The sequence below is a fragment of the Bombyx mori genome, chromosome 15 (assembly GCF_030269925.1).
Source record: "Bombyx mori chromosome 15, ASM3026992v2".
NCBI classification, from domain to species: domain Eukaryota; kingdom Metazoa; phylum Arthropoda; class Insecta; order Lepidoptera; family Bombycidae; genus Bombyx; species Bombyx mori.
In genome coordinates this window covers 11,454,799-11,480,305 of record NC_085121.1, presented here as the reverse complement: position 1 = coordinate 11,480,305, position 25,507 = coordinate 11,454,799, and the positions used below count along the sequence as shown (strand labels likewise).

General features: G+C 36.8%; 1 protein-coding gene across 2 annotated transcripts in view; it reads left to right on the top strand.

Moving 5' to 3' along the window:
* Positions 1-25,507, top strand: part of LOC101736967 (extracellular sulfatase SULF-1 homolog) — a 103,891-nt gene that overhangs the window by 41,708 nt on the left and 36,676 nt on the right. For both annotated transcript variants that reach the window (XM_038015670.2, XM_012689081.4), the window contains exons 2-3: positions 9,800-10,609; positions 11,936-12,075. In XM_038015670.2, coding sequence (XP_037871598.1) covers positions 9,942-10,609; positions 11,936-12,075 — 808 coding nt within the window. In that variant the 5' untranslated portion in view covers positions 9,800-9,941. The remainder of the gene's footprint in view (positions 1-9,799; positions 10,610-11,935; positions 12,076-25,507) is intronic.

Genomic DNA, 25,507 nt, shown 5'->3' with positions numbered 1-25,507 from the left:
TGAAGGGTGGGGCAGCCGTTGTACTTATACTGAGATCTTAGAACTCATAACAAGGTGGGTGGCGGCATTTACGTTGTAGATGTCTATGGGCTCAAGTAACCAATCAACACCAGGTGGGCTGTGAGCTCGTACATCCACATAAGCACTAAAAAAAGGGATATTTCCAAAGTTTGATTGTGAGCATTAAATACTTATCACGATTGACTCGGTGGTTCAGTAGTTAGAACCTCTAATTGTTGCGCCGGGAGTCGTGGATTCGACTGGGAAAATATTCGTATGATGAACAGGTTTGTATACTCTTTGTCTGGGCGTTAATTATCTATATGTATGTATGTATGTAGGTCTCTGGTACCCATAACACAGGGAATCCTAATTTGTTGCCCGATGAGATCATCCAGAGTGACATTGGCTAAAATGTTATCTAACAAATCAATCGTGTTTTTTTTTTATTATTTAGAACCCAATATGCCGTCAATTTGGCCCAATACGAAATTACAAGACTTGGTCTCGGCCTATCTAATTTATAGTCATTTCGGGAGACTATAGACATAGAGGTTTAATTTTCAATCCGTCCCGCTAACCTACTGTACTCTTCAAATAAAGTGGTGACAGGAATCCCCAGACCATGCGCAGGTAATTTGTTTAATTTGGTTGTTCATATAGCCCGCTGAGTTTCTCGTCGGATCTTCTCAGTGGGTCGTGATTCCGATCCGGTAGTAGATGCTGCGAAGCACTGCTCTTGCTAGCTAGGGCTAGTATTAGAAAATTCTCTCAAGTTAAGCTCGTGAGTTCACCTACCTGTCTGGGCGTAGCTGGCTACCCTAATGCTAGGCTATCCCTAGGCTACCCAGCCAATAGGTAGGGAAAAAATGGTTGTTCATTGTTGGGCTCTTCAAAGAGAATCGTTTGATAGAATGTTTCTGATACAGACTGGGAAGAGCTTATACATAATTACATAATAACATGAATTATTTTCTCACCTCACAAATACAAAATATGCAATACTTGTCCTGAGTGTAAATTGAATTCCTTGGTCACGGCAAAATATTATGTAATTTTATATTCATTTATGTGTATTCCTTAGTCTTATGCATTCCAAGTCCGCTCTGAGAAGTGGGTGCAATGAGAACGCACAAATACAAACCCTATGAATAAATACTAAAAATAATCACATGTGAACGTGTATTCTTTTAAGTCCTCTGTATTTAAAGAAGGCATTAAAATTTTAAAACCTATAAGAACACACGTATTTACTTACGTACGACACGAAGAATAGAAAATTAGAAATAAAACAGAATGAAGAAAGAAGCACAAAATGCTTTTAAATTATTCATAACAAAAGACTATCCACACGAAACCTTTCTCCATTTTTATGATCAATAAAAAATATTGACGAACTAATTCCACGGTGGAACAATGATATCGTGTAATACTTTTATTTGACGGGTTTATTGACTTCCCGGTGTTACAGCTCTTGCAGTTGCTGCAAAAGCCATGACACACAGCCACACAAATTTCTCAATTTTAGTACTAACTAAAATTATATGAAACCATGGAAGATTCTAAGGGTTCTTAATTCTAAGGAGTACCATGTCAGTGAATTAAAAAGTGTCTGCTGAAAGGGAGCGAATTAAAGTGGCGCACTTCATTTCAATCTAGCACATTTCTCTCTGTTTAAAACTGCTATATTCATATCATTTCCACTGCCTGCATTAGCGCTATTTCGGCGAATCTTCCAATAACAACTTGCTGTTTACAGACAGACACTTCTTCAACTCGTCCCCTATACAAGATGGTGCTCCGTATCTCTACTATCCATATATGAAACGTAGAATTTTAAATATTTTTAATATAAAAAAAAGACGGTAGCTAGTTATCACAAAATACAAGTTTAATGTCAGCGAATAACGCCTTAGTTCGTCCATGACCACGAAAAGTGCAAAATATTCGAAGCGTCGGAAATACTGTAATGACAATAAAAACGCGAGATTAAATCGTGAAAGTAGTTTACCATAGTAACTACGAGAGAGAAATGGCTCCATTAAAAATCTCTCAATTTACGTATATATTACGTATATGGGTTGCTCTGAAGAATTAAGTAAAGTGATCCTAACATCCCTTTTTTTACACTATGCGTTATCGGAATATTGTGAATGGAATCGTCCCTACCTAATTGTTGGTAGCCTAAGGGGCTATTTCAACTAAGCGTGTACTGGTACTCACCATCAAGCCGTCATAAATTGTCTTCAAAGGCGGTAAACATTTAGAATTCTGCTAAAACAAACCAAACTCACAGTATACGGTACTAAATTTCTATATATATATACACATGGTAAGTACATAATACACTAGGTACCACCTACCTTCAAAGTGCTTCTGTTAAAATGTAAAATTTTACAGAACTCATTTCGTGATTAGGGAAATTTCTGTAGGATGCAGTCTCAACTCTAATCTTTATTGCCTTTATAATGATTCCGGTATAAGAGGATCATTAAATTTTAAGATATCATGAGATAAAATTAAGCTATGACTTTGGACGGCATCCGTTTGAATTTTCAACCTAAAGGGTTTGCGAATCTTGTTTTTTTTATCGTAATGACGAATCGAAAATAAATAAAATGGTACAGTATTTACATAAATTGATAAGGGATTCAAGGACACTTAAGTTGGTACCTGCATACTTAATTTTATTTTCTGATATCGAAAGTCATTAACGGCTTACGTATTTATAACTTTAGATGGGTGAACTAGATGACGGGCTACGTGGTGATAAACGGATTGTTGGCGGTTGGTTGGTTGTGGTGGTGGTGGTGGTTGTGGTTGGTGGTGCATTCATGTTGCAATGCCTTCACAACGTGACTTTCGCTACTAACCTTGAGAAATAAGGTCGAATATTTCATAGCGGCTATCCTGCTCAAATCGAAACTCCTGAATGCTCCTCAGCAGAAATGGGCATGATGGTTGACTTACCCGTGGGGGCTTACAATACGGCCTAACACCGGTTAAACGAATTTTTCTATTGTAAGCTAGAGACACTAAATTTTATAATCACACATTAATGACGCGCATTCATTTCTTACAAACAACGACTTCATTAAGAAATAGTAGTAATGCGTTTCGGTTTGAAGTGTAGGGCAGCCGTTGTAACTATACTTGAGACCTTAGAACTTATATCTCAAGGTGGGTGGCGCATTTAGGTTGTAGATGTCTATGGGCTCCAGTAACCACTCAACACCAGGTGAAATATGAAATCGTCCATCCATCTAAGCAATAAATAAATAAAAACAATTATAAAATTGGTTCGTATTAGTTTCCGTCAAACGTATTTTTTCGCTTTTCGCACTGGTGTTTCTCATGTTCAAGCTTTTCCTCCTTTCTTCTTTGCTTCATGAGCGTTTCTTCGAGGATTCCTAATTATTCCTTGACCAACTCAATTTTTTTTTAAAATAATATTTATAACGGTCCGCGTTATTTTCGATCTTCTGTAGTAGTTCCTCCATAATCTTAGAGCCCATAGCTGAGCTTGAAAACGCAGTCTCCGACTGCCCTTTCGAGACTATCACATGCTCTCGTCCATTTACACAACTCAGTGAAATAATGCTTACATTATCAACATGAGCAATCCGATTGTATTTGTTGACTATCTGTTGCTGTTTTCATTTAAATCTCTCATAGTCCTGTTATAGAACATCCTACTACACTATTTAAGGTAAGTTAAGCTATTGTCTGGGTGTTTTCTTCTTTTTTAAGTAAGGAAATTGACTTCTTGTGATTGTTATCAGTATCGAATATATAAAAATTTCCATTTATTAAATACATATTCTGTTACATGAAAAATGAAATGGAATGGAATGAGATTATGTTGGATTATAAAATTTATAATTTAAAAATTTATACGAGACTAGCTGATCCGGCAGACTTCGTAGTGCCTCAATCGATAAATAAAACACCTAAGCTTTTGTATAAAATAAACTTAAAACAAACAAAAGGAATGTGTCCGACGGGGGACACATCAAAGGAAAAACAAAATTGTTATTTTTATTTAATTCCGAGCATATTCATATTTATCTACCTTTTAAGCCTTCTGTGGACTTCCACAAATAATGCAAGGCCAAAATTAGTCAAATCGGTCCAGCCGTTCTCGAGTTTTAGCGAGACTAACAAACAGCAATTCATTTTTATATATAGAGATGGGTTGAAGTAAAGTCTCAAAATGTTGCTGAATCACTGAGACTACAGTGGCAGTAGTGGCATTTTGGGAAGAACCTGAGAAGCCACGTCTAGCGGCTTTGCTTCAATTTCCTGCATTTGTGCAGTTTCACGCTTGCTAAACATTTAATAAACCATGGTTATTACTCGTTTAGCCATGAATTGATGAAATGATTGAAACATTCAATTAACAAAGTAGAATAATTTTCTTTCGTCGTGTTCCCGCAAAAAGGTCCTCTGGATGTTTTAAGAGATGAATGTCCGAAATTTCCTGCCATTCTGACTAGGCGCCATATTTATTTAGAAGTAGTATAATATATATTTATTCATTTCTTGTAGTTATTATTGATTTATGATCTTTTATTTGTCTTTAATTTTCTTTTATTCATAATTGATCTTGGTTAATGCATTGTACCTTTATTAGGTACAATGCATGCATTATATTAAAGGATTTAAAAATAAATATGATTTGTTGAGATATTATTACTTACTTTTTGTGTTATTACATACTATTTGAAGAAATGAAAACATCATATCTAAAAATTTTTCATTGGTTCGGCGTGAATAATTAAAAAAAGAAGTACCTAATCGGAACTTTTTTTTTTTTTTTTTTTTTTTTTATTGCCCTTGTAGGCAGACGAGCATACGGCCCACCTGATGGTGAGTGGTTACCGTCGCCCATGGACTTCAGCAATGCCAGGGGCAGAGCCAAGCCGCTGCCTACCACAAAAACTGAAATTGAAATAAAAATTTATTGTTTTTGTGGATTCATTAAACGGATTTACATAAAGCGGCATCCGATCCCAGCAGAACTTTAGCAATTGGTGATTAACTTAAAATTTATTAGGGTTCATTAACATTGTTTCCAAATGAAGTATTTTGTTCAGCGTAAACTTTGCACGACCTCAGATTTGATTAATGAATTTTACAGAATGTTTGATCTTTTAAACGCGGGAAAGACGTAATTTCCTGTTTGTTTAATTTTATCTCTGTTTTGAAGTATAACGTTAGGTTGAATATATCTAATAATACGAATACACAAATGATTTAAGACGTCTAAAGTATAACTAATTATAGAACTGATAGAATGAATGGTTTTGTAAATGTAAAATTTCTAAAAATGTGTGTTTTGTGACATCCAAGTCTTTTCTTCTTCTTCTCAATCGTGTCACTCTTGACAGAGTGGTCGTGATCGTCATGTAGTGTCTTGTCATCCAAGTATTTTATATTCACATAAAAGTCAATGCGTTTATATGTTTCCTCTAGACTGCGAAACTACTGGATGGATTCCGATGAAATTTTCAGGAAAACTTCAGAATCGCCTAGCGGTTGTGAATTTGCGTCACGATCGGATCAAAATCGTCGCTGTTGATTACTTCCCTGATTCACACAGGAATCAGTCTCATCGACCAGGGCGTTGACCTCTAGACACGTCTTTACAGGTCCACTCGATCCACTAACACAAATACGTATTAGACGCCTGGAGTTACCAGCAGACATAGGGACTTTAGTAAGCTGGGGTCACGATTTCGATCCAGTAGTAAATGCATTCGCGAAGTCGCTGTCTTAAGCTGATCTCGTTCGAAGGTCCTAGGGCAGCTGTTAGCAAATCCCACTCCTTAAGCCGGTGCTCGCCAACCTGTCCTGGTAAAACTGAAAAGGCCTTCATTGCATCAGGAATCCTTCCTTCCCAAAAAAATAAGTTATAAATCTAAATGATCTTAAGTTACGGCTAAACGAATTAATCGAATTCCCTGAAAATTTTGTATTTTTTGAATACATCTAGCATCTGCGGTCTTCCCATTAAAAAAAAAACTGTACCGTTTTATAAGACATAGTGTCAAATACATCGAGATGCAATACATTTTTTTCCTTTCTAGTAACACTGAAACACGAGATACCATTAACGCTGGAGTAATAACTGTCCGCTTTAAGATACGCTAACATTTCTCGGAGACATGTCTTTAAGCTCTAACGATAGCAGGAAATGTTTACCTCTCGTTAACAAGTGTAGTTGAAACATCAAAGGTATACATAGCGACGTAATGATTAGCGTCTATTTTCAATCAGGTTATCGTACTTTGTTCCAAAAACAAACACTATAAAACCGTTCATTTGTAGGCATTTTTCTTGCGTGTAATCATTCGCGTAAGACGACATTTGCTCCAAAGATTCCAAGAGCGATTTCGGAAAAAAATTAGCTGCAGTGCAAATCAAATCAAAAAAATATTTAAGTATTTATTTTTTCTATAATTCAAAGTTACATTCATTACAGATCGTTGCGAATTTTAAAATCAGCTATAAACACAAGGCTTCCGTATTTGATATCCGTCTCCGGAATTTTGGATTTAAAATTTATTACTTTACCTGTTGTAATAAATAAGGAATTGGTCAAGGAACGCAATTGCCCATTAGATTTTTTTTTAATTGCTTAGATGTGTGGACGAGCTCACAGCCTACCTGGTGTTAAGTGGTTACTGGAGCCCATAGACATCTGCAACGCGCCTAAATGCGAGAACCTTGAGATATTAGCTCTAAGGTCTCAGTATAGTTACAACGGCTGCCCTTCAAACCGAAACGCATAATTGCTTCACGGCAGAAATAGGCAGGGCGGTGGTGGTGGTACCCGTACGGACTCACAAGAGGTCCAACAGTAATTACATAAATTATTATTTTGCGGGTTCGAATACCGTTGCATTGCTAGATACGAATGCACCGGACGTCTCATCCTTCAGGCCACGACGACTTAGATGTCTGGGTCTTCGCAGGAATAAGTTCAATTTTTTTTTATTATTGTTTTCGCGCTAAATATCATTACGCCAGTGTTTTTCAAGCCTGCGGCTCTTCTTGGAAATAGACGTAGGTTTTAATTTTCTAATTAGCATGCGATATAGACATATACGTTCGAAATTGAAATTCTTTTGAATTTGAAATTTAATGTTCCGTTTCCAAATTAGAGTGGCACGTAATCGAAATAAATCGAACTGAAACTGCCTCAGTTGTAGACGAAATCTCGATCGATTTAATAGTTAGTGTTACACAAATAGAGCCCTGCGTGCTCCCCGCGTGTAAACAAGGAGAAATGTCGAGCGAAATTACGCTTATGGGCACACTTGTTTATTCGATTAAAATTCTAAACGAAAGGTTAATTGAAAGATACGACTTAAGCAAACTATTTTTAAGTTACCAAGTTGAAATGTTTTGGATCACCGACCGATTTTCTATGTCTGAGACCGTATGCTTGTTTAGTTGTATGCTTGAGTTGTTCGTGTGCCCTGAAATAGTGTGGTTAAGTAATAAGCAGGATTAAATATTTTTTAATCAATGAGGTTAAATGATTTGAGTAAATTTTCAGACTTCACCTAGCATCGTTATCTTTTTATTGTTCATAAATTTCTGAACTTTGTAAAAGTTTAAGAAGATATCATTTCCAAGATTTGGAACAAATAATGTGTTGCGAGCTTAATACCTACGGGTTGATGTAAATAAAACCTTATATTGTGTTGTGTCTTGTCTTAGAGTACCCCGCTGGTGCATAGGGCCCTCACAAGTTGTCTCCACTTGACCCAGTCTTGCCCTTGCTCCTTGACATCACTCCAGGTCTTAGGTCGGCAGTCCCCATCTCGTTCTTCACGATGTGTAGCCAAGCGTTGCCACTCAAACGCGATTGATGCTGCGTTGACTCCACTGCGCCGTAGAGTATGGTCCTATCCAACGCCATTTCTGATGGGCAATGTCTTGCGCGATGGATGTTTGGTCACATTTAGTCCAGAGGTATTTATTTGATATAAACTAAATATCTAAACCTTATATTATAAAATAGAAAGACACCTTCTTTGTATTTAATTAGATAGCACGGTAGTGCAGTATTTAACACCCCTTTTTGTTGCGCCGAGGGTCATAGGTTTCATATCCACATCGAGCAAAGATTCGAAGAAGAAAGCGGGGTGATCAGGTTTCTTTGCTCTTTATCTGGGTGTTTATTAACTAAATATGTCATGTCTAATATGTCATTCTCTGGCTCTCATAGTACAGTTAATCGAAATGTAGCGCTGGATGACCAAGTGTGAATTGTTCCCGGCTACTTATGAATTTTTTTAAGTATATTCTTAGTTTTATATCAATCTTTTTTTAAATAATGAACTCAATTGTCTCAATGTCATTCATCGTCCGTCGACGTCATCGATTGCATCAACGGCCCCTATCAAGGATCAATTACTTTGACACATATAATGCGCTTGGAGCGAAAATTGATTAACTTCCGTACAGAATAACGTTGTCTATACTGTTTATATTATTATTGTTCTTAGAAAATACAAAATTTTGAAAGAACAGAAATCATTTGAGATAGGTTTTGTTATTTAAGAAACAGCATTATGAGTTTCTTTCTAATTTACTGTTCTAACAATAATTCCAGTTACTGACTACTGTTTCAACATTTAACATTCTTAGATTTTAAATTAAGCTTACAAGATAACAACACATGACTTATTTCAAAACGAGATAGTTTAAAAACAAGATTTTTATATAAACGAAATAACATATTATTGTACAAGAACTTTACTCTGTAGATTCTACACTCGGATTTTATAAACCTCAAAAAACAGCTTCGTATAGTTGTCGAAAGTGCTATATCGTTTCGATATGGTAATTTATAAATTACCATCGACCCGTCCGCCACCGGCGCAGAGTCCATCCATACTATTTAGAGCCTGCAAGTAGAGTTCATCCACAGTGCGTTTCCAGAGATCATTTTTGCCACATACCATCCGGCTTTGGAATGGGCTTCGCCTGTACGGTGCTCCCCGAACGCTGTGGTATGTCATTCTTTAAACGAGGCTTGTGAAGAGTACTTAATGGTAGACAGCGGCTTGGTTCTGCCCCTGGCGTTACTGATGTCCATGAGCGACATTAGGTGGTAGGACCACTTGTGAGTCCGCGCGGATAGGTACCACCGCCCTGCCTATTTCTGCCGTGAAGCAGTAATGCGTTTCGGTTTGAAGAGTGGGGCAGCCGTTGTAACTATACTGAGACCTTAGAACTGTATCTCAAGGTGGGTGGCGCGTCTACGTTATAGATGTCTATGGGCTCCAGTAACCACTTAACACCGGGTGGGCTGTGAGCTCGTCCACTCATCTAAGCAATAAATGCCACTCATCATCAGATGGGCTGTATGGCTCGTCTGCCTACAAGTACAATAAAAAAAATTATAAATCGCTTGACATGTACATAATATTCGTATTGGAATGTTTGTTTGTAAACTTGCCAATTAATTTATAAGCGTAAAATCGTAGTAAGAGTCCACAAATCACTGTATTGGCCACTATTAATCTTTCAACCCTCTTGTTGGGAATTTGGCAGTTTATTTAAAGAGTTGACCCCCAGCCAATAAAAGTTCAATCTTGTTAAAAGCAGTACGCGATCGATGCCTTGGTTGGATACCATTAAATTGGTCTAGTATCGGGCGGTCAGGGTCTAGCATGGTCCCCTAATTGAATTCAATACATGGAATGAAATTCTTCGTTCATTAAAGCGTTGATCAAATTATCACATATGAATAATAGTTATAATTAGCTTTGTTTTGTTCTAGGTGGAATATCAAAATGGCTTGTATGAAAAAAAGCAGTTGTCGACGAACGAAGCAGAAAATTGTGTTCAGGAAATAATATAAAAAAGAAACTTCACAGAATTTAAATTTAATTATTTAACTGTTTAACGAATATACATTCACAATGAATTTTAAACTGCTACCATTTCTATTAACCTGGAACCTTATAATGGTAGCAGCTAAACGAGATTCCTTTGAAACTCAAGATTCAACAAGATCTAGAGAGCTGAGAAACAAAGAGAACAATCGTAATCGAACTACTTTCAACGGAACATTAACAGATCTGCCCGACAGAAGAAACTTAAGGCACAGGAATAGCTCCAGATACCGAGGCGACAGACGACGTGCTTGGGAACATGAAATAAGGCGTGATCGACGCAAGGGCTCCGACAGATCCGAAAACGCCGATAACCGAACATTCGAACCGTACAACACTAGAAAAGAAGAAAAAGCACGTAGAACCGACAAAAACTGGAATAAGAGCACCGAGAAATACCCTGCACGTAAACTGTTTAACCAAAGCAAGGCCCAAGACCGGTTCCACCATACACCGGTTAGGGAGAACACGACGCGATCTAGATCCAAGACGCCTTATAAGTGGCAGAGCGGTGGCTACATACCGTACCCACAGCAAAGGGAGAGGAAACCTAACATCATTTTGATTCTCACTGACGATCAGGACGTCGAACTTGGTAGTTTGAATTTCATGCCGCGGACTATGAAGGCGATACGGAGCGCCGGAGCGGAGTTCCGTCACGCTTACACGACCACACCGATGTGCTGTCCGTCAAGGTATGTTTAAGTTTTACGACCAATCCTTAAATCGACGTTCGAAATAGTTTCAACAAAACCTTTTCAATGGTTTTAATACGCTTTTATTAGCTTCAGACGTATGTATGTTAGTATGTAACGGAATCTTTGAACATGATTTTAACCCCCTTCAAAACGTCGGGTTAATTCGAAATTTGGTATACTTATTAAGGACCGATGACAATTCAATATTTAAAAAAAGGCATTTTTTGCAGTTTGTCTTTAATACAATAATAAATAACAGTTTAAAAACACTAACGAAATACGCTTTTATAGAACGTCCAACTAAAAAATAGATTTTTTTTTAAATAAATTTAAATTAAAAATTGTGTAAGAAAAAAATGATTTTATTGTAAAAAAAGCTTGGGGTGATTGTATCAGTAGTTATAAATATTTTATGAACAGATATGAGTAGAAGGGTTAGTTTGATAATATCCTAAAAATTACCCCTCTTTTTACAATAAAATCTTTTTTTCTTACACTATTTTTAATTCAAATTTATTAAAATTGATTTTCTAATATTTAGTTGGATTTTCTATAAAAGCGTATTTTGTTATTTTTTAAATTATTATTTATTATTATATTAAAGAAAAAGCTGCAAAAATTGCCTTTTTAAAAGTAAAGATCAAGGAATTTCTTAAATTAATCGTTGTCGGACAGCTCTGTTCGCGTAGAGATCGAAGAAGTTACAGTGGTGTAACGGTTGTTCTATCATTCAAATCGGAACGCACTTATTCGCAGCATAAATAGGATGTTATAATATAGCACTGTAATACGCTCTACTAATCTAAGAGCTAACAATAATCAATAAAATATCCGGGACAAATTATACATCAGATATATAATCGGCTCGGCAAACGATGACTTCACTTGCATACATACTTATATACATTAAAGTATATTAAACATCAAGTTATAGAGCACCATCATCACACTAATATTTGCTCGAATTTTAATCAAATTCACGTTCCTCTAGCAGTCGGGGGCCCTAGCTATTGTCATCATCATTATCATCATCATCAGCCCACAGTCGTCCACTGCTGGACATAGGCCTCTCCCAATCCATACCATTAAGCCCGCCTTCGGTTCTTCTCATCCACTTCTTTTCGGCCATCGTTCCTAGCTATTAGGCTAGTTTAATATATTGAGTAAGTGCTGGTACGGGCAGATGATCTAGTGGCAGCAAGTTGGAGCAACTGACGTCATATATCCGCATCTTATGATCAATATTCACAATACGACTAAGATTGTTTCAATCTATGATTGTTTCTTATCAGTGTCAAACGAATTGTTTGTTTTTTGTTCCAGGAGCTCTTTACTGACGGGGGTTTACGTTCACAACCACAATGTTTACACCAACAACGATAATTGCTCCTCGCCTATGTGGCAAGCGACGCACGAGTCCAACACCTTTGCCACATATCTTTCTAACGCCGGCTATCGTACAGGTAAGAAGAAAAGCGTAAGACTTCGAATTTAAATTTTTATCTTTCTCTATTAATGCCACTACATTTAATAAATGTATGTTTAAAATTCGAGTATAGTTTAATGATATCTTAACGTTACCTTGTGCACGTGTTTTTTAACTAGTTTCTTTTTTATAATCGAGTGGCGCATGGCAACCTGTAATACAGGTTAAATGATATCTCAGACACCAATTATTCACAGTACTCTTATTAAATTACTTTATTATTTAGTGTTTAAGATTAATACAGTTATTTGTGAAGGAAAATAGTAATAAATATTATTTTAATAACCTTAGCAACCTCGATTTCAAGGGGAGAGATTAATGCAGTAATGTCAGTGGAGCCTTCATCTTAACTCCTAACGTTAACCTTAGTCAAAAGTGTCAAGATTTACCTGTCTTTACTCAAGTCCTTGCACACTAATTTCCAGTAATCAAATTTTGCACACCAAAGTATTCAATTTAATTTCAGTTAAATTCAACCATATTTCGCTTTCATGTTGGCTTTTGAAAGTGTAAGAAAGTATGTTTTACGTACTCCCAGAAGGTCATTTGGACTGGTTTAAGCAGTCATAACAAACTACTAATATATGGCGTACGTGTAATAATTTGTAATAATTTTCAACATGATTCTACTAGATGTTTATTGCTTATACGACTGTTTTTAATGTTGATAAATTTTCTTGTGATTTATAATTCTGAATAAACTTTAATGCCTTCCGAGTGGTTAAAAGTATAATATTATAATTAGCTAAAATAAACATAAGATCAATAAAACGATAGTTTTGATTTGAATATTATTTTAGAATATGATTATTCTATATCTATTCCGTTTGACATTTGAAATTGTCCAGTTAAATCTACACATTGACATACAATTTAAATAATTAAAATCTAATCATGCGATCTAATCTATGCATCAGATCAGATAAACGATACAAACTTAAAATTTAGTTTTGAAAAGACATGTTAGTTAATTAGTTTTGTCAAAACAAATCGGGTTAGCTTTCGATGTTTTGTTAAATTAGTAGAGTAGAGAGTAGAGACATTCCACTGTTAGATTAGATTAGAGAAAGACCTATATTTCTTACGTTAATCCTAATATTATTATTAAGATATAAGATTTTAAATTTCAGAAATCATTATGACACACAAATAAATAAAATAAAGAAAGCACAGCGGAAAATATGTTCTCTTATTAGACTTTTTCGTGTTGGCTATTTTCTGTTGTTACGTGTTTATAATGTTTAACGACCACCAGAACTAATTAACAAACTATGATTTACTTGATTGTGTCCATATATTTTTATGTTGCAATTAATCGATAGTGCATATTCATTTTATGTTGATTATCTTAATCTTAACAGTCCTAGCATCTTATTATGAATATTCTATAATATGAATTCGCAACAGACTCGCTGAAGTTGTTATAAAATTAGTAACACTAGATGTGTGTTAGTAATATAATAACCAAACACCTGAGAATGCACTTTACTGAGCTCTCATTACGAATGCTTCGTAATTATTATTTTTATTACCCTAGTAGGCAGACGAGCGTACGGCCCACCTGATGGTGATTGGCTACCGTCGGCCATGGACTTCAGCAATGCCAGAGGCATAGCCTAGCCGCTGCCTACAAATATCTATGAAACGCGTTTTTTTCCCTACCTATGCTGATAGCCTTGAGAGGCTATCCCAGCTTCTCCTTGACGTATAGGTGAGCTTACGGTGCTCAAACCGGGAGTGTTGCTAACACTGGCCCTAGCAAGAGCAGTGCTTCGCAGAATCTACTACCGGATCGGAAACGCGACCCACTGAGAAGATCCGGCGAGAAACTCGGTAGGGCTAAAACCCGTTCGAGTATAGTCGTAGAGTATGAAGGCAGAGAATGTGAGTCTTCCTAAAAACTGATTTTGTGTATAATGGTTATGATCGGTCATTGATTTCAGCAATGCCAGCCAAGCCACTGTATTTTGCTATCTATACAGCCATAAATATTTTTTATACCACGTTTAAATTAGAATATGTCATAGCGTACAAATGATAGCTAGTATGAACGTAGCGTTGTCAGGTGTTAAGGATGAATTTTATTACGCTTAACGCTGGTGGTCTAATAGAGAAAAGAAGATTACGGGATGTTTAAAAAAAAAATTAGATTGCGAGAAGTGTCTTTGTAAATCGTATATTGATAGAAACATTAATCGGGTTTGGGGTCAAATACGAAATATACGAATGTGTACGGTAAGTGTATACGTAAACAAGCGCTATCTGCCTCTAAATAAAGCAAAATTTAAATTGAATTGCTGTAATTTTTTTTATTTTTATGACGTAGAATTTGAAAATGGATTTTTATTAGTTATCTCAATTTTCACAAAATTTAGTACAGTCATTACGTCATCTACGTATAAGTTGAGTGTTTTTTTTTCATCGTACATACCTAACGCGCTGATGTTTATTAAGACAAAAGACAGCTCGTATGAAGACGTATGTAATACCTGAGAGCAGCGAGAGCATTGAACGCTTATCCTCCCGCTGTAATGACGCAATAAGGTTAGGAATGCCGTCTCCCTGACTCACACTTTCATAACACCTGACCATTTTACGACAACATCAAAAAGTAAATGAACTGAAAATGAAATTTCAATGAAGCGAACAGAATTAAAAGCTATTGTACATAGCTATACATGTAACTATAGTTGAGACCTTAGAACTTATATCTCAAGATGAGTGGCGCATTTACGTTGTGGCTGTCTATGGGCTGCAGTAACCACTTAACACCAGGTGGGCTGTGAGCTCGTCCACCCATCTACGCAATAAAAAAAAAACCCTCTTTATTTCGACATCTAATAATAAGCTATATCCTATCGCCTGCAAATTAAAAAAGGCTAATGTTGATTTATTTGTAGAAAGTAGATAATCATCATAAAATTTTAGATTCGAGTTCATAAAGTTATCGGATGTAGATTGTCGTTACAGTAAAAGTCTGATTTCCGAACAAATTTCTTGATTAATTAATGATTTGTAGTAATAAAACTCAATCGAAATTCTGTTTTAAAACAGTCGGAGATGTAACAAATGCGTCTTTGAGCGTCGAACGCAGCGTATTTAATTTTATGCTGATAATTGCAGTTTCACGATATCTATAAAATAATAAATTTACTTACGAAACGAAACGTACCGCTTTCTTTAACGATAAATTAATGAACGTGATATAGTTAGAGGCATTTTTATGTTCAAATAAAAATGGATGGGACGTGTTCATATGTGATATTTGAAATTCTTTCTCGATGACCGTGATAGAAATAAAAATTGGATACAAAATCGTTACGTTGGATAATTATATAATGTATTATATTTTTCAATTTGTATCCACTTATTTCCGGCCTTAATTTATTTAAGCTGATATTAAGATCGAAATTTTAAGCGAAACTTCTTTGGTTAGAAATCCGGGTGGCTTACGCCAAAGGCACTGTTCACATCAGGCGAACAATGGCAAAGAATTTAAAGTTCTGAATTCCTTGCAATGCATAGTTAGACATAAATTCCTTTCGTATTAGATATGCTGATGTTATTCACGTTTACTTGTTCGGTCCATGCAGTCCTTGTTTGCGCGTTGTTGTAAACTAGCCTCAAGCTATGAGACTGGTTGTAACTGGTAACGTCTATACTGCATTGAATTAAATACAAGCTGAGGGTGAAATATTAGTGCAGGCGCGTTTTCATTGAAACTTTATAAATGTGATTTTGAAAAATTGATTTCTTATTTTACTGCTCTATAAAAGAGAAAGGTAGTTGTGGCGTGCTTAAGACGCGAGAGGATTTTAAGATGCGATTGGTGCACATTTAGAATTGATAATGCCTTCTGATACATTCGTTTCACGAGCAACATGTAATTATAAGGGCCGCTATTTGGTTTAAGATATAGCTTTTATGTAATGGTTACTTTATCCTATAACCTTACCCTTACCTCCTTAAACCGGAACACATGATTACGTCGATGTCGAAATAGGCAATAGGGAGGTTATTAGTTGCCAGAAGCGGCGAATCTGTTGAATTATTCATAAACTAAATATTATCATTTAGTTTTTATCGCCTAAACACGTTAGCAATATTTTCACACGAGAACAAAGACATAAAGTAAAATTATGTCAATTTTTCCCGACGCTAAAACACAGCGGTGGCCCGATCCTCGGCCGTAAATCTTTGTCGCTGTTATCACTGGCTAGATTGCTTTTACGGTCGTAAATCAATACGGGGACGTTGCGGTCGACAGATAAACTGCAACATGCAGCGTCTTCTGATTTGTTCTAAATATTCGTGTAATCATAGCGGAGGCGTAGTGCGCACGTGGGTCGCCGGACGCGGGCTATTTGGCCACTCTTCGTCGTTATGTACGAATAAATGTAGATGGAAGTGTCCTTGTCGGTATTTGGGGAGACCGATCGTCCGATCTATTCCATCCGGCGGAGATACAAGCGAGCGATGCAACGCGTCACTTTGGGCCGAGTTTGTTAGTTTTTTACTTTGATCTGTCAAATCGTTAAAAGATGTGCGTTAGTTGCTGTTAGTAAATTTCGTGTAGGGTCGAGTTTGTTTTAGGGCTAGACCAGAAAATCTTACAGGATTTGCACTACTTCAACGACGATCAGAACTTATTTTTCCTAAATTCATCTCCGAAATTAACTTTTGTTGGGGCGTATTACGAGTATTATTCGGCAGTGGTATATATGTATATTCACTTCTTGCATACTTCTGTGACGAAGCAATTTTGCGATTCCAATTCGAAATCAGGCCAGATCAAACGGATGTATCTTTGCTGCGTTTTGATAGACTTCAAGTCATTGCAAAATGTGTCGGGTTCTTTATACTTACATCGGTTCTAAGAAAGTGCACGGCATTTGAATAAGCACTTGTTGTAACACAGAGCACGTGTTAGCAATTTATCACCCAGCTATTAAGAGAACATTTGGCTGGTAGATTTATGCTTCAAATGAGGTATAATAAAGTCGCGCTTTTCCCTTCCGGGTTGACTAGTGGGCGAAGGGAACGCCCACAGTGAAACTGACGGACTAACTGTGATAAAACCTAATCACTTATATTGTAGCTTCCGTTTTATAACGAAAGCCGAGACGAGTGGGAGCAAATTGTTATTTGTCGTATTAACATTTCTAATTTTGCTGTTTAGCCGGTACTGGCCGGTGCCTAACTGGTTTATACGTTGAGATAAGGGATTGTCGCGATAATTGACTTTTAATTGACAGCTTTTAGCGTTTGTTATCCTATTTATAATTAATAGCGTTTTTAATAATATTATTAAAGTGTGTGTGTGTGCCGTAACTCTGTTCTGAACCTGAAATAGGTTGCGCATGAGTGTGATTTGAGTGTGTAAATAAATATCTGATAATATTTACACTATGCCATAGTTATTTAATTTATGCTTTTTGTAAAGAGACATTCGGGTTTCAAGTATTTTTTTTGTTTTCAAATATTTAGTACGTAGAGTAAGGTTAAAGTAAAGATGCAGGAGTGCTCAGATGATGATATCATTAGGTTACGACGAATATTAATTATATTTTATTTTATTACGATTCTATTTACTAATGATTAGGTTCCAAATAGTAAAAAGTAATATATCATTAATTTAACACGATAAATTCGGAAAGTGTACATAAATATTAAAAACGGTGAACTCGGTATTGATGTATCGTGCATATCATTTATATAGATTTATAATCGGCGGTACAGGTGTTCAGTGTGGCGGCAATGTTGTATAAATATTTCCACGAGCGAATGGTGCGTGGGCACAGCGCCTGACTGTCTAGGCTGCCCGCTAAATATGACTCGATCAACAACTTCACAAGACACATCATTGTGGAACAACCGTTTTATTAATCACCTAAATCGGTGGTTCAAGAAACTGTGGTCTTATTTACTTTGGCAATGTTTCATACCATTTTTTTATTCAATAAGAGTATTAAAATTCTGCCGCGCTGCGGTAGATCGGAAATTCGTAATTCAACGATATTGAGAGGTCTTAAAATTCTCAGTCAAAGTTGACATTATATCTCATAGTAGGTGTAGGTATTTAGGTTGAGATGTCCCGGCTCCAATACGCAAAATGTTGGAAAAAACGGTCACATATTGCTAAATAAATATCATTCTGAAGAGCGATATAAGACTATCCGTCTTACATTACAGAGTCAGCAGAAACAGTCAGTCTACGAAGCGGTGATGGTAACTACAAGAACTTGAAATATCCATGACTATTAAAAAAAAAGGTTTTTTATATATAAATAAACCATCCATATTACCAATTTTAGCAGCGGTAGCTATTTGGTTTTTAATAGAGGTCTCTTAAATCGTTGGTTACTAGCTGTAGTGTCGCCATATAGTATCATAATACGATAGGAACGTAAGACAGCGTTCCACGTAGTAAATAAATGTAATAAAATTGATATGATATAAAATGTGATTGCGCCGCTCTGTCTAGTGTAAGTAGGTCTGTGTTTGTAACTACGGAATGTTCACCTGACTCCTAAAGTCCATGACCTCTTTGCGGTCCACTCTCACTGCTCGGAGTACTTTACATCGTTGTTTCTGAATTCGAACGGGACTTCAACGCGTTAAAAAAACACTTTTTTATTTCTATTTCATTTAAGTGGCATCGTTGGTGGTCATACGAACGTTTAGGTACTTGTTTTTTAAAGGAGCATATGTTGACGTATGACGTTTGACTTTGAAATATTTAGCAGTCTGTGGTCGATTGATGACGTATGACTTTCAAATATTTTGCAGTCTGTAGTCGATTGTTTTTCATAATAAAAGACAGTGGAATTTAGTTTTTGTGTTACGCTTTATTGTCATTGAGATGTATATAGTTTATTAGGGAGGAAGCGAACAGCAATAAATAAATGCTTGCCGAATCATGTGCTTGGCCATTGTTTAGTCTCATACCTTCTTAAGTTCACCTTTGACTAATCGGTCAGATATACTAATAGCAATAATTGATTCTGCAGCTATAGTCGGGTAGATCAGCTCACGGTAAACGGGTATTCTAAACTCATAGACGACAACATTAAGGCTCACATGTCACATGCCACGCGGCCAGAACAGGCAGGACGATCGTTCTACTTATGCGGCTCGCAATACACCCTACCAGTAATTACAGAAACTTATTATATGAGACTATAGTGATCAACGAGATAGATAACAAATAAAACCTTATAACCAGAACACCTTGAGCCCTTATAACGTGGGAATGCTTGGTATCCGCGCCGCTCTGTCTAGCAGCGTCGATGCAGTAGATATACCTTCCAACATCACTATTGAATGTCTCATTTAATTTAGACTAGTATATCGCCACTTTTTTTTAAATTTATGTTTTGGGAAAGAGTTCAGCGGTTGACTGGGTCTTAGGCATTCTCTATTAGTCAACCATGGGTGGGTTAGGGAGCACTGTGGTAGGTATATTGCTTTATTGAAAAAAAAAAAAAAATTATAATATTATTGATACACATGTATAAAACACGTGTATATAGTGTTAGAGAACCGTAGGCGGTTACCAATTTTTTTAACGTAGTACGTATTATTATACAATACGTTAAAGAATATTAAGTACGTACCTTTAAGTATATCTTGGATGGGTGAACGAGCTCACAGCTCACCTGGTGTTAAGTGGTTACTGGAGTCCATAGACATCTACAACGTAAATGCGCCACCCACCTTGAGATATAAGTTCTAAGTTCTCAACGGCTGCCCCACCCTTCTAACCGAAACGCAATACTGCTTCACGGTAGAAATAGACAGCCTGGTGGTAGCTACCCGTGCGGACTCACAACTGGTACTACCACCAGTAAATCTTCTTTGTCTTTGGATGTCTTTCAGTCGGTGACGTTCAAAGATTCCCTTAGGTCCGATGAGGACACAATAATTTCATATCTTCGCTCTAATCTCCTGACCAGTATCCGTTGTTAGTTAGGTTTGCTATTTAAGCGTTTATTTTAGTTATTAAACAACATATATTACTTTCAATATCAGGATGTAGTTGATGTTTTCCGGCTCGATTTCACAACACAACCATAAATGCTATTGCTAAGTTTAACCATGTTAAATTTTAAAGCGGTTAAATATATTGATATCCCCTTTAAACGAATATATAAGATACTAGCTGTACCCGTCCGTTTCCCTTGGCATTTGAAATTAACATTATTATTTCTAACCCCCACAAAGATTCTCATTATTAACGCCCCCGCAACTGGTGTAGGGAGTCTAACACTCATATAAATATCCATTAAGTACATCTATTTTCTACATGGATACCAAGTTTCAAGTCAATCGGATGCAAGGTTCAGTAGTTATAACGGAACATCCGTAAAACTACTGTAGATTTATATAGTAGTATAGATTGTATAATTAAATGCCTACAAAAATGTGTGCTGCGATAGTAGCCGTTGAAAAGGTCCTTCGTTGAGTGGAAGCTAATTCTGGACGTCGCGGCGTCGATTCATGTTATGCTTACCATAAAAATGTCTTGTCATGGAAAACATGTGAAAAATAAACACCGCCTTAGTCGCAGCGATTCTAATTAATCTTGAATGATTTAACCTTAACAAACATACGCACTTTTTTATTTTAAATACAGCAATTTAGAAACATAATCTGCAAAGCGTTTACGATAGTTGTAGCTATAAATATTTAAATGTATTATGCGACGGCTAATATGTCGTAACGAAGTTAACTATTTCATCATTACGAATTTTTTTATAAACATTTTTTCTTTGGACACAAAACCTTCGAAGTGTTTTTGGAGAAGCTGTTAATTTTCGTGTTATTTCGTTAGACTGTTAGTTAGCAGTCGTTCAAGGAATGTTTGTCTACTAACTTTCACGTTTGTCTTTGGAAAGCTGCAGTTGATTAGTTGGAACTCGTTATAACAAATAGGTATGTACACAACATAGTAATATTGCATTTGAATTGTTACTAGTAGGCATATCTACAGATCGTCTTTATCGCATTAAAAGTGTACAATTTCCAAAAAATATTCGAAATTTAGTTAATATGCGGAATCATTTGGTATCACCAGTATTTTTCTCATAAATACTGTCAAAAGAGCGTAGTTTAGTTTTCGTTTTTTTTTTGCTTACTTACATTTTGACTATTTAAAAAAAAATTAATATATAATTTTATCTTACTTTAAAAGACAGATAATGTAGCTAGTGAAAAAATATAAAAAATAAATGTTGCATAGGTGATTAATATTAAAAATATCACATGTTAAACCTTTAAAACATTCTCCTGTAAAATTAGTAAGTTTTGAGATTATACAGTTTTAATGCGAGAAGACGAAATTTTATAAAACCCTAGTATCGGGTGTGTCTGTACATTAAAGTAAATATGAAGGGGTAACGAAGAGCAATAGAACATGAACCAGCTATTTTTAGAATTATTTTCTGCCTGTTTCGCCCGCATCATCTCGACTTGTTGGATTTGGAGGAATGAATATAGGTTGTCTCTTATACCACATCTGAGTACCGGTCTTCGATCACGCGATGTGAGGTAGAAAGTGTAAAGCACGCAGGTAAAGTTGGGAGCGGAAAGATAGTCAGCAAATAAAAGCAGTGCGCTGTAGCTTACAAAGGTTCATTTGAGCTTGCAGTTTCTTTTAAGACGAGATTATCAGCATGTAAAGAATTTTTAATATACTGAGCTTTATTTAGCTTGGTAAGCGGATATATAGTAGGTATATTTCACACTTTATCTCATTTAATATGGCTTATTGTAGCGATATTTGTTTAATATATACTATTAGAGGCGACTTCCTCTTAAGTCAAAGTCGATGGGCGGAGCCATTGATGACGAGCACTCACGTGGGCTCGTGACGTCATCTGGAGGGGCAACCGACCGACCAGCGGGGACATCACGCCACCTTGGATCACTTTTGCTAGCAGCGCGCGCAGCGTTCACTTGTCTTAGATTTAATATTCTGTGTCGATCGTTCCTACCCACTTTTGTATTTTATTTATTTATTTAAATTATTAAGCCGTTGCTAAAATCAGAAGTGGGATAGGGCTTGTGCCCTATCCGTTTTTGGGTTGTCCTGGCGTACAGTTTGTTTTTAAAATTTGCATTAAATTAACAACGTAATGACCGATATACGTGTAACTGGAAGCAGGGTAGGAGGACGCTCGCATTCGCCGAATGTTCGAGACCAATTAGGAATAATATTGGCGCGTTTAATTGCTTAAAACTCAAATGTGAACGTTGCGCGTGAGTCGAGCCCGCTAGGGTCGCAGATAGAAGACGCACGTCCCTCGACCGCGGACGGTGGTGGCGCCGGACCCGTGGTGGCGTTGGGAATCACATCACCGCCGCCGTCAGAGTCCCGCGCGTACGACGCTACAGACAGGATCATCGGAGCATTAAGTGCACTGTCCAAAGTAAGGTCGAACAATTTTTATATTTCTAATTTCAAAGTAAGGTCGAACAATTTTTATATTTCTAATTTCAAAGTAAGGTCGAACAATTTTTATATTTCTAATTTTGATCCCAGCGTTAATGATATCGATTCTTGGTGCGAAATAGATTTTTTGTCGGATACCCTCTTATCAAATGTAATAAATCACCAAGTAACTAGCTCAACGACTTTATCACAACCGACCTTACGGTCTATTTTTATTGACGCGATAGAACATGCTCGAGACTGAATGCTCAGTTTCGATGGGTGGAAATAACATTCGAAGAGTTCAAAATGTTACTAGTCGGCAACACACTCCATCAATACGTCAATTAGACAACAGTCCGACTGTCCAGGTCGGTGATCATGTAAACGGGACGCCGTCTTGTTCCATCGCCGTGTCGATTGTACCCGCGTTTGAGAATAGATGTAATATAGTTCCACCACGCGTTGTGACAATAAAGAGGCAACTACCACATCAGCACGGATGTTAACCGAATCCATTAGATTCGTAAATTCAGATCGAACTCATGGTTACTTTATTTCTAAGTTTTACCCTGCCGTGCAATACATAGACACATTGTGAAAGGAAGTAGAACGGGCTAGATCCTTAACTGGGAAGGCACCGAGTATTTGTCACGAGTTTTGGGCTGTCTTAAGAGTGATGAGCGTGCTTGGTTACACGTGTGATTGTCTAGTGACCGGACGTGGGGTAACTTCGTAAAAGACTTTAAGCCGTTGTGTCCGCGAAAGTTAGACTATGCCAATATTCTTTATAATGCTATGCAATTAGCATCAGATTGCTTTGCCTCATACGTCGAGTGCGCCAGGAGATCGTTGCTTTGTATTAAGATGGTCAGAGGTCTGACTGACAAACTCGGAACTTTAATAATGATACGGGGCATAATGGGCCCTCTGGTTGACTCGCGAACGCTAGTCTACAGATTCACGATTTGATTTAATTTTTGGTGGAGGTCAGGTTAGGCCGAGTCCTCGTAGGGTTCAGGCACTAGTTGAGTCACCAGTGACGCGTAATGTCAAACATTCTTGGGGTTGACTGCATGCTTCCAGAGATTTACGTGGTAACATAGTTCACGTAGATGTTGTACCGTGGTAACATAGTTCACGTATATGTTGTGACGTGGTAACAAAGTTCACGTAAAGGTGTGACGTGGTAACGCAGTTCACGTTACGAGTGTATTAGCTTGACATGTTAACTTGGCCATGTCAACCAGACTTTACTCTCACAGTATATTATACACCCGATATGGTAACAGTGCCATGTCGTCAGTACATCTAACGTAACTCAACAAGAGCGTACTATACATGAACACACTGAAATGTGATGTAAAATGCTCACAAAAACTACTAACTTTTACTAATGGTTCATGGTACAAAAATCATGATGGTAATGCAAATAATCTATTTCTATGACGATATCATAGAACACCCCGATAGAAACGCTGTGCACACAGTGAGTCCTGCATCGTCAGATATTGAAGACGGTCATGACATCGAGGTGAACGTGGACGTCCACCAGTCAGGAGAGGCCGTATTAGAGGCGACTTCCTCTTAAGTCAAAGTCGATGGGCGGAGCCATTGATGACGAGCACTCACGTGGACTCGTGACGTCATCTGGAGGGGCAACCGACCGACCAGCGGGGACATCACGCCACCTTGGATCACTTTTGCTAGCAGCGCGCGCAGCGTTCACTTGTCTTAGATTTAATATTCTGTGTCGATCGTTCCTACCCACTTTTGTATTTTTTTTATTTATTTAAATTATTAAGCCGTTGCTAAAAATACTATATATAATATATTTGGTTGCATAGATGGGTCAATGATCTCATGGCTCACATGGTGTACAGGGGTTAATGAAGTTCACAAGTTTCTCAAAGTTAATGCCGCCCCCCATCTTGACGCACGAGACTGTGGTCTCAATTATCTTACATAACGACTGCTCCTCCACGCTTCAAGCTGGTGCGCAAGGTTACTTTGCGGCAGAAATAAGCTGAATAGTAGTACTTTGGTACCGACTAAAAATACGTCCCACCAAAATTAAGTTCTGTAAGAATCGTTTATTAGTAAAAAATCGTTGTCCGAAATTCTGAGCTAACTATTAATGTGGTAAGTATTCTCTCATTAGGCAAAACTTACTCCAGAAAGAAATTATAGCACGACTGAATATACTATAAAGGTGTATCGATTTCATTACTTTACACACACACACACACACAACTTTGTTTTGTTAATTTATTTGGTTATATTTTATGTTAGGAATATAATACATGTATTGTGTAGTTTTATAACATGTTTATTACCGGTAAATTGGGAGCACGCTATTAACCCTTTAGTTAATAGCAATTTATGCCTAGAAGAAATCAAAAAAATGGTTTGAATGACCAAGCATTCAGATCGTGATGTTTGTATGGGTCCCTGTAGCTGTACCTATATTATTTAGTACATTCATTTTGGTTTTTGGGACGCGTCGACATAATTACATTTACTTGTTGGGTTTAATAAGGTCTAATTTCGCATTTACTGTTTTCATTATATTTCATTTTTGACGTTTCGAATACAGTTTTCGTGGTTACGGATGACTGTTGTACTACTATTCAATTATATTTAAATATTCTCCTAATTAGCGATTAATTAAAAAATATATATTCTGGTTGTTTTTTTTCGCCCAGTACCGAAACTTCTCTGAGATTAGTTCATCTGTCCTGGTCGGTACTTATTTAAATTTAAAGTCATTTTGTATTTAAAAATTCATAAGAAACTTTTGTGAATTAGTGACAAACGTTAATACGGATATAATAGATGAACGTTAGATAAATATCTTGTGTTACAACTATTCAGTTAGTGTTTCGCAACGCATACTTGCGTGGGACCAACGTCTTAATGACGGCCCTTCGTAGGTCGTGGGTGCAGAGTGATAGGTCAAATGCAGCTCTAAAACGAG